Here is a 14,237-nt window from a genome sequence, read left to right as displayed (position 1 = left end):
ATTTATCCGATATAAAATAAAATATAAAATACAAAATTACCACAAAAATTTACCTTATGTCGAAAGTATTACAATATCAATTGTTAAATACTTATTAAAAAATTCTCCATATAGTTTCCGACCTATCTGAGTTGAATAATTTTTTACTAGAAATCTTTCCAACGTTCTCTCTGAAAAAACCAACATGGCCATAAAGATTTACATGTTACTATCTCATTTGCAGCTCAATTTTTTAAAATAAAATATCGAATAAAATTATGAACCTAATGGGTTATAAAAACTTGAATTTGAAGCAATATAACTTATAATTAAAGCCAAGACTTATAATTAGATATTTTCATGTTTTTTGCTATAATTTCTACTCATCATCATAATTTTAACACAAGCATTTGTTAAATGAATGCAGGGTTGCAGGGTTGGATGAAGCATAATATTAGTCTAGAATTTATGATTTGGCAGGCAAAGGTGTTTTGGGGGGAAAAATTATTTTGGTAATAGATTTGTAACAATCTAATCTAAATACGACTGAAGCAAGAGGAACGGCTATTATTGCACGTTAAAATATTTAGATTTTGTTATGGTAAATTATAGTTTTAAATCCTTAAGTAGAATTATTACGATTAATGAAGGCGATACTTTTTTGCAAATTTTATGTCACGTATATTATGGTACAAATTGGTTGACACATTACTATGTTGTTTAGTTTGGTAGGTTTAATAAATGATTATATGTACCCTCTCATGGTTTGCTTGTGTTTGAGCTAACTATAAATTTAAGGAAGTGACGATTGATCCAATACGAAAAGCCATTTGGTGTGAAACAGATATCTCAACCGTCAGATCATGATCGGATGACTGAAATAGCCTTTAATCGGACGACCGAGATAGTCGTTGATCGGACTGCTAAGATAATTGTTGATCATGATCGAATGACTGATATAGTGTTTCGGGTCATTTTGGAAGAGAATTCGACGGGTTACCTGCCTTAGAAGGAGGGGGAGGGGTGCCTCTATTCGCCCCCAAGTTTAGTCTTGAGATCCCTAAATCCTAAACTCGGAATTTGAGAGTTCGAGTTGGTTCACGAATCTTAGCAGGGAAACCGTATTATTACCAACTTGTCAAGGAAAACAACAAAATTCCAAGGCAACTCAATTATGTGGGTCCATGCCCCTCATCTTGTAGGCCCCAATCCTCGATTGGTAAAAAGAATGATGGGTCATTACTTATTAGTTAATAAAAGGCAACACCAATGAATAATGATGCAATGTGTGGTCTCCAAGGCCCAATTTTTTTTTTCTTTTTAAAAAGGGAGCTTCTTTTGGGAGAGAGATTTTTAAAGGCTACCCTTTTTGCCCTTGAAAAACAAATTGAAGGGGAGGCCACATGGTAGGGTCATGTCCTTTAAAGTTAAGGGCGCTGTTTTGGCCTTTCGTTGGAGCCTTTGAGGTACATCTACTTAAATGGAGGGGAGGCAGTTGGTTGACCTAATTAATTATGCTAATTAATGTAAATAGAACTGAATAGTAATTAATGGGACCCTTTTTATGATGAAATAATATTTTTATTTGAGTTAATATAATTTTTTTATAAAAAAATTATTGTTAATGTAGAACTACTGATTATGCTTGTATGAAGAGATCAGCATACTTGGAGGCTGCAACTTGTAGTTAAAAATTAACTAAAAATTGTTACAAAATTAATTTTTAAAATTTTAAAATTAATAAAATTAGTCTAAGTTAATGACAAAATACTTTTATTTTTAATAAAATAAATTAATATAATTACAATAAAAAAATATATGTATATATGTGTAGGTAAATGTATTTATACTTTTATTTTTAATAAAATAAAATAATATAATTACAATAAAAAAACATATATATGTATATATGCGTAGGTAAATGTATTTAGCTCTTAGTAGAGGCCGCCATTGGGTAGGGTAGGAAGAAAGTACGAAACCCAACCTGAACCTGACCCCAACTTCACTCACATATGAGATTGAGATATAAAACGGGGTGATTGAGATGGGTTAGGTTTACAAAGATGGAGCGGGGACGGGGTTACACGGATGGTGATCAGGTCAGGGATGACAGTTTGGGTTTCGAGGTCAAAGATCGGGTTCGGTTGGTAAACTTGACCCCCACCCGACCCGTGCCCACCCTAGCTCTAAATTTTGCACACGACATAGAATGAGAATCCTATTTGTCAATGTCACTCTTTTGATGGGATTTTCTTTCTTCTTTCTCCATCAACATTGTCTCACTAGTCGAAAATGTTCTAAGGGTCCACTAGACCGTCTATTATGGCTTGTTATTCTTAACTAGCCCGCTCGAGCCATGCTCCAATAGTTTGAGAGCTGGTTTCGCCCCAGATTACTTTGTATTTATCTTTCTTCGCAGATAACACATACCACCCTGCCGTTTTTCCATCATCTACCCTGTAGTGAAGGAACTATAAGGACGATTGAAGCTGAACCAGTCATCGTTTGTGGTTTTTTTAGCAGGTGAGATTCCAGGAATCCTCATTCAGCAATCACCGTCGACTTCAATTAAGACTTTCACTTGAAAATTACTAAACCCAATTCTTAATTCTTCATGGATATTTTGCTTTAAGTTTTCCGCATGCTTAAACCCAAAATAAACAAGTTTGGAATTCGGGTCTAAGGCTTATCCCAAAATAACTAGTCATTTAATAAATCTTTTTTCCAACTAATAAACTTAATATATTTGTTCTCACTAATCCTTATGAGACTATTTTTTAACACTACACAATTGAGGTGGCTATATGCCAGGTTCTCAGAATTCCTACCCGCCCCACAAACCCACCTTTACTTCTTTTTTGGCATGAGAAGGGGAGAGGTTCCTCCGTGCCCTCCTCTCTTCTCAAGAGGAAAGGGGAAGCCAAAGGAAATTAGATAAATTACTTAGTTGCCATTTATCATTATAGGTAGTAGCTTATTTGAGGAGTAGGGTGGCACCAAGTAAAACCAGTTCGTAAATTGTTCGAGTTTAATTTGAAAAAAAATCGATTCAATTTAGTTTTTACTTAAGTTTGGTTCGAGTTCAAACTTGAAATAAGGCTCGTTAAGTATATCAAGTCAAAACTCGATGTGAACTGACTAATTAGTATATTTTTTTTACGAAAATACCCTTTACTCTAATTACTCTGATCAATTCTCTTTATTTATGTATTTTTTTTAAGCAAAGAGTCAAAATAAATATGTACAATGTAAGGAGATTTTTGTAACAATTTATATTCTAGGGGCCAGTGTAATTTCGCTATCATTCGGGACGTGACTGTAATAAACTACCAAACAAATTGAAAGCAGAAAATGGCGAAAAATTGCAGGTCTGATTTCCTTACCGACGTCTAAACGCGGAGTCCCGCAGAGCCAAAGAGGATTTCAGGCTCAGGCCGTGGGCGGATACTGCAGCGGATGCTCATCTCCTCTCTCTAAATCTAAACCTACTGTCCCGGTACGCATCTCTGTTTCGTCTAACATATCGTATCTCGTGTGAGCTTTTCGATATGTCTTCTTTGATGTGTAATTAAGCTTTTTATATGTCTTCGTATACATGTTAAGATTACGGAATTAGGTAAATGTTTGCCATTTGGGATCGGTACTTGGGAATTGGGATCTTTGAAGTGATTTCTTTGGTATGTTATCCTGATAACGGTTCGCTTTATAAGTCTCCAGATAGGTCATAGCTATTTGGATCCATTCGGATTTGGAGAAGAAGACTATGTGAAAAGGACAGTGAGGTAGTTGGAGATGAAAGAGGGGTGCTTAGAAAGGGAGACGATGCACGTTTAGGTTCTGGAAATTGGGGAGCCAGTGCATCGTCTTCAATTGGGGTGCCAGTAATTCGTCTCCACTTGGTAGATGTGCCTGTTCATGTTTAATATGCTGAAACCTCCTATTCAATGATCTCCAGTTGCTCGTTCCTTTTCTGGTCATTCCTCTACTAGGTTCTTCATCATATCTTTTTTCTTATATATATTTTGGATATGTTACTCTCATTGTTCTGCTCCATTTTAGGTTTTATTTTTATTTCAAATAGATCAATCCCCACAATATCTTTGTCCATCCGATTCCAGATGGTGGAGCCTGTTTTTTCAATTCTTTCTGCAGCTCATTCTTCACTGCAGTCTGGAACTGTTCTCCCCCAAACAACTCTCGTTTTTAGACAACTAGCTTGAGACTTGGAACATTTATGGACTAGTGCAGTTATAATCTTTCCTACCAACACTCTTGCTCTAGGTCTAAAGTGGCAACCTGGCTCAAGACAATGAGAACATATACAGACACATGCCATAATACAAAACACAGAAATGTCACAGAATACAGACACGGGTTTGGGTTGGCTAACTACCATATTAAAGCTGGGTTATTCCTCCTAAAATGACCAGCCAAATTTATGAGAGCTCTTTCTGACCAATAAGCATAGGATCTTTTAAAGCTCAAACCAATGTGGAATTATTCTCCATACACAACAACTCTCACTCTTAACATCTAAATTAAGACGTGGAAAATATGTACCCCTGTAGACTGGTGGACTTTTTTCTACCAACAACAAGTTGAAAGCACTATATGATATATTAACGGAAGCATGTAACTATTGTGTATGTTTTCTTTGTTCAGATGTTCCTTGTTTTTTGTTTTTATATCTTGTGTCCAGGGTGTTGAAGTGATCTTTGACGGTCATTGCAGATCAGTCAAAGTTGTAAATAGAAGAGATCAAGAGTGACTGAGAAATGTTCTCATTGTTTTATGGGATCTGGAAGTACATGTTCAGTAAGACGGAGTTCCATGTTCTTATTCTAGGGATTGATAAAGCTGGGAAAACAGTAATTTCCTGACCTCTTCTTTGTACTTATTTTGTTGTTTGGTTCCATAGACATGATTTGCATAGCACTTGATTGCCATTTAATCTCTAGATGCGTTTTGACATTCTTGCTGTGGTCTTTTTCTGGCTATAACTACTAGGTGTAGTGGTTTTTATATGCTCTGTCATGGACCAATCTTTTTTATTTATGTATGTTTCTTCTATGTACTAGCTTGCTTTTTTGCATGTACCCACTCCAGTGTCTTTATTCGTGATAACTCAATTTCTTTTCTTCTTGCATTATATTTTATTTGTTTTTCATAAGAGGAAAGGATGTTCTATCCTGGAAGAACCTCTTGTTCCTTTTGGATGCAGTTTGTCATTTTAGTATTGCCTTTTCTGTCTTTTCACATGCTGATGTTTAGATTAGTTGATGAAACAAGGGAAGTTGAAATCGAAAGAAGGGATATGTGAGGACATGTAGCTTGTAGAACTTGAAATTCATAAAAGGACTGCCCTCATATTTGAGTAAATGAAGTATATTTCAACTTTAGAGTATAATAGTCCTATGCAATATGCCTTTGACTTTTTTGTACCTGATAACGTAAATTGTTTATTACCCATGCACCCTTTATTAAGCACATAGTGGCCCAAAGTATGACTCCTAACTGATTGTAGTAAGTTTTTCACTTATTTGAACCCAAAGTGCTCCAATAACTTTCCAGTTAAGAGTTTTACAACTTATGACTTATTAAGGTTCCGACTGTGGACATACTTGAAGACAAAATGAAGTTTTCTACATGAAGCATCCATTTTCGTTCTGATTTTTTTGTGCCTTCATATTTGGGCTTTTTTGTGAAAATTCACAATATACTATTAAAAAAATAAACTAAATTTTACATTAAAAGTAGGGATTTGTAAAACATATTTCTTTTACAATTCTCTTCCTCCAACTTTCAGACGTTGTTAGAGAAATTGAAAACATTATACTCAAACTTGGAAGGACTCCCTCCTGATCGCATAGTCCCAACTGTTGGTCTTAACATATGCCGAATTGAAGCATCCAATACAAAACTTGTATTTTGGGACCTTGGAGGACAGGTAGACAAAACAAACCAACTGAAAAATCTGGTGTCCTGGCATATTTTATTTTAACCTTATGTTTCAGATGATAAAATACAGAGTTTTTGCAGATGGGGCTTCGTACAATTTGGGAAAAATACTATGACGAGTCACACGCTATTATATATGTAATCGATGCTGCTTGCCCATCTCGATTTGAAGATTCAAAGTCTGCTTTGGGTTTGTAATTTGCCAGTCCACAATAATTTTATACTTTAACCTGTTATCATGGGCTAATCATGCTTTTGTTTAACTGCACAGAGAAAGTTCTACGGCATGGAGATTTACAAGGGGCCCCACTTCTGATTCTGGCAAACAAGCAGGTAATATGATAATTTCAGTGTCTAATGTTTGGAAATGACCACGACAACGATGCATCATCCTCTAGTATTCTGACCTGAAAGTATTTGATAACAGGATCTATCTGGAGCTGTATCAGCTGATGAACTTTCAAGATATTTAGATCTCAAAGAGCTGGATGAAAGACCGTACATGTTTGAAGCTGTTTCTGCGTATGATGGGTAAGGTTTATACTGTTGTACTATGATATATATAGCAATATTTGGCATTTCCAAAGTGTGGAGTGATGACATTCTATCTAGCCATATTTGTGTCTCTGGAACTTGAATCTGAAACCAAAACAAGTTCAAAACATGATATTAAAGTTATAGAATTTTTACATTCTGAATTGAATAGTTAAAAGTTCAACAAAAAAATTTCAAATTTCGCATTGTAATCTTTTGAACATTCTAAAAATCATTTTTTTTCTTTTCTTAGTTTTTTTGTGAGTTTGTAAATGGGCACGTTCATACCGGCTGATACTATGCAATCTAATCTTTAGATTATATTGGATTTTTGTTGTAATATTCACTAATATCCCCAAGAAACAGCAGTTAGGATTCAGATTTGGAGGCCCAAGAGTTGCTTTAACTCTTAATCAATCTCCAGTTTCATTAATATGCAGAAACTTGTTGCTACTCTAACATGTCCATGTCTGCAGAAGCTTTTACTGGGCACTTGTTTTCATTAACTTTGGTTGCCATAGCTAATATGAAGTGGTCATGCTGTCCAGGACTGGTATCAGAGATTCAATAGACTGGTTAGTTGATGCTATGGGGAGAAGTAAGCGGACAGAAACATTGAGTATCCGTGCAGGCGTAAATGGCCTTTCATCAGCTTAGAACAGTTTATAAGTGCACATTGTTCTACCTCTTTTGACATCAAATCAAAGCAAAAAATGAAGCATCAAGTCGAGGATAGACATTGTTGAGTACAAGATTCTGATTCAAATTCTCAGGCAGTGTAGCTGCTAACTTCGGTTCCATACTTCTATTTAAATTGTAATTTTGGTCTCGAGGTCCCCTATGGGCTTTGTATGATAGTAAAGTTGGTATATGATCAATTATTACAGGCAGAGAAGTGATTAATCGATCCCTTTGTTGCTCTCACTTTTTTTTTATTCCCCTTTCTTCTATTAGACATCTATCCTCTCACATATAATTTTAAACTATACAGGAAAGAGCAGTTCAAGGCAATGGAGAAGACTCAACATCTCAGCCAATTTTGTTAGTTTTCCCTGGTGCACATTGCATTCTAGGCTTCATTGTTGATAACTGTACATTCCTTTTTTCCTTAAGAGTGAAATTGTCTATTCAATGAAGGTTCTATTAGCTAAGGTTACTATTTGCTCTGAAAATTGGAAAACCCCTTGAAAAGCAGGAAAGTTCATGCAGTAGAGCTTACTAGTCTATGTGGTATGCTGCTACTCTTTGTTTATGTAGATAAAAACATTTTGATAGTGATATGGAATTACAGAGCTAATGTTTCTCAGATTTGGATCCCAGTTGGGTGGTCCTCACAATGTCTTCTCAAAGGCATTACTGGTTCTGAAAGGAGTTAGACCTCAAGGATACCTCCATTGATATATTTTCTCCTTTTCTTTCTTTTTCTCTTTTCTTTCTGGCACATCCTCTAGAGTATGCAGAGTTATGGCGCTTTATATTTTATGTTCTTGATGGAGTTTTATCTGCCGTTTATGTTATTTAACCTCAACTAGGGATTTTTGAATTTGAACAAGTTAGATTGACTTGGGATTTTCGGATTTGATCATCAAGTAAAGGAAAGTTCGATTGTGGAAAAGCTTGTTCTGAAAATTTTTCGTGGTATGATGTGGTATTTTGCTTGGTAATTTTGCATTTTAATGAATTACTTCATTTATGTACCGATTAGTTGTGATTGTTAGCCATTTTGTTCGTTAGAAGTGCCCAGTTGCAGCAACTGTAGAAAGCTCAATAGGTGTTTAAGCAAATTCTCAGAGAATATAGCCTCAAGTAACAGTGGGGATATCGCTGATACTTTATTTATTCGATTAAGTCAAAGATAAGTTTGAATGCCAATAGCCAGCCTATTGAAAGCTCTCTCTGGTGCCAAAGTGACAATTGTCATGAAAGTCATAAAACTCAACTACACAATAACAGCCATCATAATGCCATCAACATAGTCTTGGTTGAATTTAATGCACTTTTGGAGTCATATACCTAAAATGATTCATTCAATGTAGAATTGTGAACAAATATGAGACCTAAGTACTAGAAACTACATATGGCCAATATGTATTCTTCCTATTTTATATCTTTATCTCATATGTGGCTCGGGTGAGAATATCCATCCTTGACCTGAAACCCAGCCCGTCCCCAACCCACAAGGTGAAATTATTAACCTAAACCTGTATTTTTTCAGGTCATGTCAGGTCGGGTCAAGTTCCATGTAAAATGGAATACATAAATTTTTATTTGAAAAAATATACATTTAAGATAAAATATAATTCAAACGTGTTTTCTAAGAATTGTGTAATATTCTTTTAAAGATTTTATTATACTTTTTAATGACTTTGTTCTTAGACTAATGTGTATATCGTAATATGATTTTTATACTTTTGACGATTTTGTAAATTTATAAAGTATTTTAAGTATTATTTCATTTATTTACCCGATTATCCATTCTCCATTTGATAAATAAATAAGTAAATAATATATGAAACAACTTATTCAATATATGATACTACCATATACCAATATAAGGAATATAAATTAGAACGGTTATGTTGCACTCTACACATGAAATGTATCAATCAAACATAACACGAACACCCACCACTACCCAAAACCTGCTGAGTTGATTTCAACCCTAGTCAGGTCTAGCAAAATGCTTCAAGGATCAAATAAGGAAAGCAGCAATTATGGATTGAGAAACTCTGATGATAAGTGGAGATAGAGCAAACCCTAAAAGTATTTGTTTTCATGCCTAAACAGAGAAAGGGGCTTCTACCCACTTTGATCACCAGTGCAGCACAAACACATAATTAAAAGAATCATACAGATACATATTCATTGCTTACACAATAAGTTAAATAATCAAAAAATAAGGGCGAGCCAAAAACAGCCTGAAAAAGCTATATAAGACTGAACGGTTCCGGCAGAAGCTCAAACCGGTGATCAAATATCGGGCTCTGGTCAGACTTATCTTCCACACTGTGCAACCAGTTTGTGTTCTTCAGGTCTTCTTTCAGTACAAGTGAGTCATACCGTGAGCTCTCGTAGATGTCGGGCTCAAGACTTAGCTTTGCCATGAACCTGCCATTATCACCATGAACTTCATGATCGAGGTCAGGAGATCTCATGATTCCATTACCATTTTCTGAACCATTACTTCCAACAGAGGATGGAGAGTCGGAAACCCGTCCCAGTCTGCCTTTTGGATTGCTGGATCTAACACTCTGTGGGAATAATGAATTACCAGACAGACCTCGAATGCTTCCCATGTTCTGACGTATATCCTATTTAATGCACATAACATTGGGAACGTTTCAGTTTGCCTGTATCTATAATTGACAAAATGTAGCAATATCTGTTTATGTTAGATTTGTCTCTTCTCTGATTTGGTGGTAAGAACTCCTTATAAAGAAGAAATAATTATACCAAACAGAAGGCAAAGACCACATACCATATGCCTGAGAGCCATGTCAAGTGATTTTTTTGAAATGGTCCTTCCAAATCCAGTGCTTTCTGTGGATGATGCAGGTTTTGATGACCTAGAAGAAACACCCTTGTTCATTTCTGTTGGTCCAGCTTCATGACCATTACTATGGACCTGACTCCTTCTGGACAAATCTGGAAGCCTGCCTCTCATCACAATTGGTGAAGAATGCCTGCGGGGAGGGTTTGTCGGCCCTGCTTGCTCTGAACTGGTCCTCACAGTGACAGCAGCACCTGGCCTGGACCTTCCAGCAGAAACAGGGCGGTCTGGAAGCGTTGTCCTCAGGTTGGGTGGAGCATCTAAAGGAAAGTCCGGGGGCACAATGGGCTGTGGTAGGGGTCGGGCCCGTGGACTCGGTGAGCTGGCCCGGGACGATGGTGCTGTACTCCTGGTACTGGGAACACGTCCAACCGATGAGGAGCGTCCAGGAATTGAAGTTGATGCTGGAACTGGGGCCCGCCGAGTTGGTGTTGATGGACGAGAGGTTGAACGAGAAGCAGTGGGATTCAAATTTGCAGGCATTTGTGGGCGTGATGTTGGAGTTGAGGGTCTAGAATTTTGTGATGGACGGGATTTGTCAATTGAAGAGATGACCGATGCACGAGGCTTATCAGTAGATGCAATGGAAGATGGCCTAGTTTTGGCAGGAGTTGAAGAACGACCTGCCACCGGTCGAGTGGTGGAGATTGATGATCGAACCGTGGAAGAGCGGGAAGTAGGGGTTGATGGTCTAGAAGATGTGACAGAGACTATACTGGTATTCAGAATTGAGGTTCTGTTAGTATTAGATGAATAATTAGAGTAAATGTTAGAGATTGAAGGGCGAGTTACTGAGCTACTTCTAGCAGGCCTTGCAGGAGGACAATTATCTGATTGAGACACTGAGAGCTGAAAGAAAGAAAAATATGCATGTTCTAAACTCTTTAAGTACGATTTTAGAAACTCAGAGTTGTCTAATTTAATTAGAGGAGAAGGAAATACATACCCGTGAAGGTTTATTGATAGAGACTGATCTAACAGCACTGTTTCTTCCAGTTGCCAGGGACTGGTGAATCTCATTGGTATCCGATGAAGAGAAGAGAGGAGTTTCAGGAGGAGTGAGAAGCCTATTAACAGAAGGTAAAAGCAACTCGTTTAGTTGATAATACAATATCAGGTCTATAGGTAGTTTATAGGATTTAAACCAGTCAAAGAAACATATATTTTCATACTAAAAACAAAAACATTTTCTCTATAAAGGCATAACAAATCACAGAAACTCACTTAAAAAACTGGTAATCGAGATTGACCTGAAACCTCTTGTCTCAATCAGAAATATTGTGATATAAATAACACCCCACACTAAATCACATTGATTTTAGACAAAAGAAGTTTTACACCTGTTGCTCTGCTCAGAAGTGTGGAGGATGGAGATGCTTTGCACCAATGAGGAGGAAGTATTTCCATCCAATTTGAGCTTTAGAAGTTAAAGATCCTCGTGTGTATATCTTGCAACTTCATATGAAGTAGTTTTATAAAATTTGAGAGCTTTAGAAGTTAAAGATCACATTGGTATATCTTGCAACTTCATATGAAAAGGTGTTAGCATGTGTACATTCTTTTACACTTTTTCCTGCACCTCCGAAGTAGAGCATTGCCACCAAAATTCATGCACATAGCTGCCATGTAATTAACAGTTCAAATTCACCAATACTTATGTGGCATGTGTATAATGCAGACTGTGACAGGCATTTACAGGTCACCACTTCATAAAAAACATGCCAATTTCTTTATTATTAAAAAAATGTCTTAAATTAGAAAAGAAGAATCTGTAGTTCTTCCATCTGTTCAGGTGATTCCGCACCACACATTTGTGCACTTCAGAGTGCTGGCTCGAATAGATGTCGATGATCTGCATCAAATGTAATCACTCTAGTGGAGCATTGCCACCAAAATTTATCCACAGTAATGCCTAGGATCATCTGATCCTGAAGTGACAGGTATATGGTGTACATGAGTAGAAAGGCTCATCACCCATTACCTGATAAGGCAGACACTCCTTCAAAACTGGACCGACTTGGGCCTTTAACCTCTTGAAAACAAAAAATGCTCAAAGAAGGAATAACAGTTAGAAGAGAAAACGTTGTTCTCCTAGTTTTCAAATCATGAAGATCAAATTTGGGCTTATTTGTGAGTACCAGCACTTTGGGGAGTCTCCAACTCATGCTCTTAACCTTTTACTAATCCCTTAAAAATTCAATCAACATGAAACAACTCCCAAGACTTCAGAGTCAAATGAAATCAAAGAAACTTGAGAACAAATACTGACCAAGAAAAGCCACAGAAGAAGCCTGTAGAGACACCAGACTATCATTGATGAACAGGAATATCTTAATGTAGGATGTTATGAGATGTCAAGAACGGCTTTTCTTATTAACAGATGCAGATCTGGAATCCAATTTATAAGTTGAAACAAAAGTAGGACGATCTATGTAAAAAGATACCAGTCATAGTCATGTTTCCCTCCCTCCGTTGATGTCAAGAGATCATCCATTCCGCTCCTGAGAGGTCTGGTAGATCCGACTGAGATCATCCCCAGTTTCATCAGACCTTCAATATTACCCATCAAAATCAGCAAACAAAAATTATAGACAAAAACTGCACGCTCGAAATTGCAGACAAACTATATCCTAAATATGTAGGCCCGCAAAAACTCTTTTTTTGTGAAAAAAAAAAAAGATTTTATCAGACCATGAGAAACATGATATCTGAAAATTCGTTCACTCCAACAACTTTTCACATACTAATTTTCTAAAGCAAGGCATCATTAACCTCATCTGCTATCTATCTATAACAATCAAAAATCTCAAACTCCTTCAAAATGGAAAAATTAAGAACACAAACAACCATAACGATCAGACTCCTCTTCCCTCTTCTCACAAACTCTAAACTAGCCTGCACTGGATCAACCACATCCCGATGCACATTCCCACCAAATGAAGCCATCATCCGTTCTTCAACAAAAAAACTGGCAAGAACACGTCTATTCCGTTCCAAAAGCCATCACTCCGCTAAAAGAAACAAAACACCGAACACCAAAAAACAGTTTCTAACCATCAGACTCCGCCGAGGAAGCTACCGTCTGGCTGTGCCGCGTCCGAGCGAAAAGATCCAGACTCTCATCCCGATCCACCGGGTCTCCGTTGACAGAACGACCCCTCCTGTGCTGAGACCCCGCCGAGAAACCCCTCAAGCCCGCCGGGACTTCCCTCGAAACCCTGTTCATTTCTAGAATTACGGAGCCGACATTGAAGAAATACTGAAGCTCTCGAACCAAGAGAGAGAGAGAGAGAGAGGAGGAGGAGGAGGAGGAGAGAGGGATGGAGCGCAGGAGACTGAGATCCAGAGAATGATTAAAAATAAATAAATGCTGTAGATTCAAGCAAGGAAAAATGTGGATTTTTTTATTAGCTTTCGTTGCAGCTCTCAGAATCGGTGAGAGACGGCGTGAGGATCCGGGGGAGGTGATGTAGAATGTAGATTCAACTTGAAGCAACAGCAGCCAAATCTTAACACCATTTTTTTTTTAAATCCGAATTAAAAATTATTTTTATTACTATTTTTCTGCTTTTATATTATTCATCTTTCCATAGCAACTAAAAATTATTAAAATAATAAAAATATAAGTCATGATATATAATCTTCTTCCATCAATCCCTAAAAATAAAAATAAAAACACAAATAAGAGTAATATACAAGATGTATTATAGCTTAGTCTCATATGATCGATTAATCCATCCATGAGGGATGATCGATCATATGTTTGTAGTATGAAATGATGATCAATCAATCGATCATGATTAATATTTTATAATTTTGGATCCACTCTTATGGGCGATAGCTTTCCGTTATCGGTCTAATAGGATGTATTTATTAAATAATACCTCTAAAATCCGATACCGATATATCTACGTGTAACCGGCGGTTATTTTTCATAAATTTGAGACTGCCTTCACGTTTCATAAAGGAAAGGCCTGGGCGTGGTCGTAGAAAGAGCCAATTTTGCAACAAATATCCATTCACGGGTCTCCATTTAACGGCCACAGCTAAATTACCTTGCTTTAAGTGAAAAGTCAAAACTACCCTTAATTTTGGAGGAAAATATCGGCATCTCTGGCGCGAGTACCGACAGTAAAGTTTGTAATGAACAGTAATAAATGGTAATAAATCTATATAAGAAAATTATTTTTATGAAATAAAAAAATGTAATAATAAT

The 14,237-nt window shown here is 36.7% G+C and overlaps 2 protein-coding genes across 2 annotated transcripts; one reads left to right on the top strand and one right to left on the bottom strand.

Moving 5' to 3' along the window:
• The first annotated feature begins 3,357 nt into the window (after positions 1 to 3,357).
• Positions 3,358 to 7,658, top strand: LOC137942410 (uncharacterized). The gene is made up of 7 exons (XM_068788042.1): positions 3,358 to 3,475; positions 4,711 to 4,847; positions 5,786 to 5,926; positions 6,019 to 6,127; positions 6,209 to 6,270; positions 6,365 to 6,468; positions 7,020 to 7,658. Exons 2-7 carry the CDS (start codon positions 4,755 to 4,757, stop codon positions 7,126 to 7,128), a joined length of 618 nt encoding a protein of 205 aa, XP_068644143.1. The 5' UTR covers positions 3,358 to 3,475; positions 4,711 to 4,754; the 3' UTR covers positions 7,129 to 7,658.
• A 1,559-nt stretch (positions 7,659 to 9,217) lies between these two features.
• On the bottom strand, positions 9,218 to 13,480 carry LOC137965915 (uncharacterized protein PB18E9.04c-like). Its single transcript, XM_068812312.1, has 5 exons — positions 13,076 to 13,480; positions 12,466 to 12,571; positions 10,968 to 11,088; positions 9,950 to 10,870; positions 9,218 to 9,782 (listed from the first exon to the last, which is right to left on the bottom strand). The coding sequence occupies exons 1-5, from the start codon at positions 13,245 to 13,247 to the stop codon at positions 9,399 to 9,401; spliced, it is 1,704 nt and encodes a 567-aa protein (XP_068668413.1). The 5' UTR covers positions 13,248 to 13,480; the 3' UTR covers positions 9,218 to 9,398.
• Between the last annotated feature and the right edge of the window lie 757 nt (positions 13,481 to 14,237).

The sequence above is a fragment of the Aristolochia californica genome, unplaced genomic scaffold, assembly GCF_029961685.1.
Source record: "Aristolochia californica isolate CCGP_79_NKW_82.1479 unplaced genomic scaffold, dmAriCali1.0.hap1 SCAF_10, whole genome shotgun sequence".
Lineage (NCBI taxonomy): Eukaryota > Viridiplantae > Streptophyta > Magnoliopsida > Piperales > Aristolochiaceae > Aristolochia > Aristolochia californica.
Note: the sequence above shows the minus strand (reverse complement) of the source record. Positions and strands in the feature narration are given on the sequence as shown.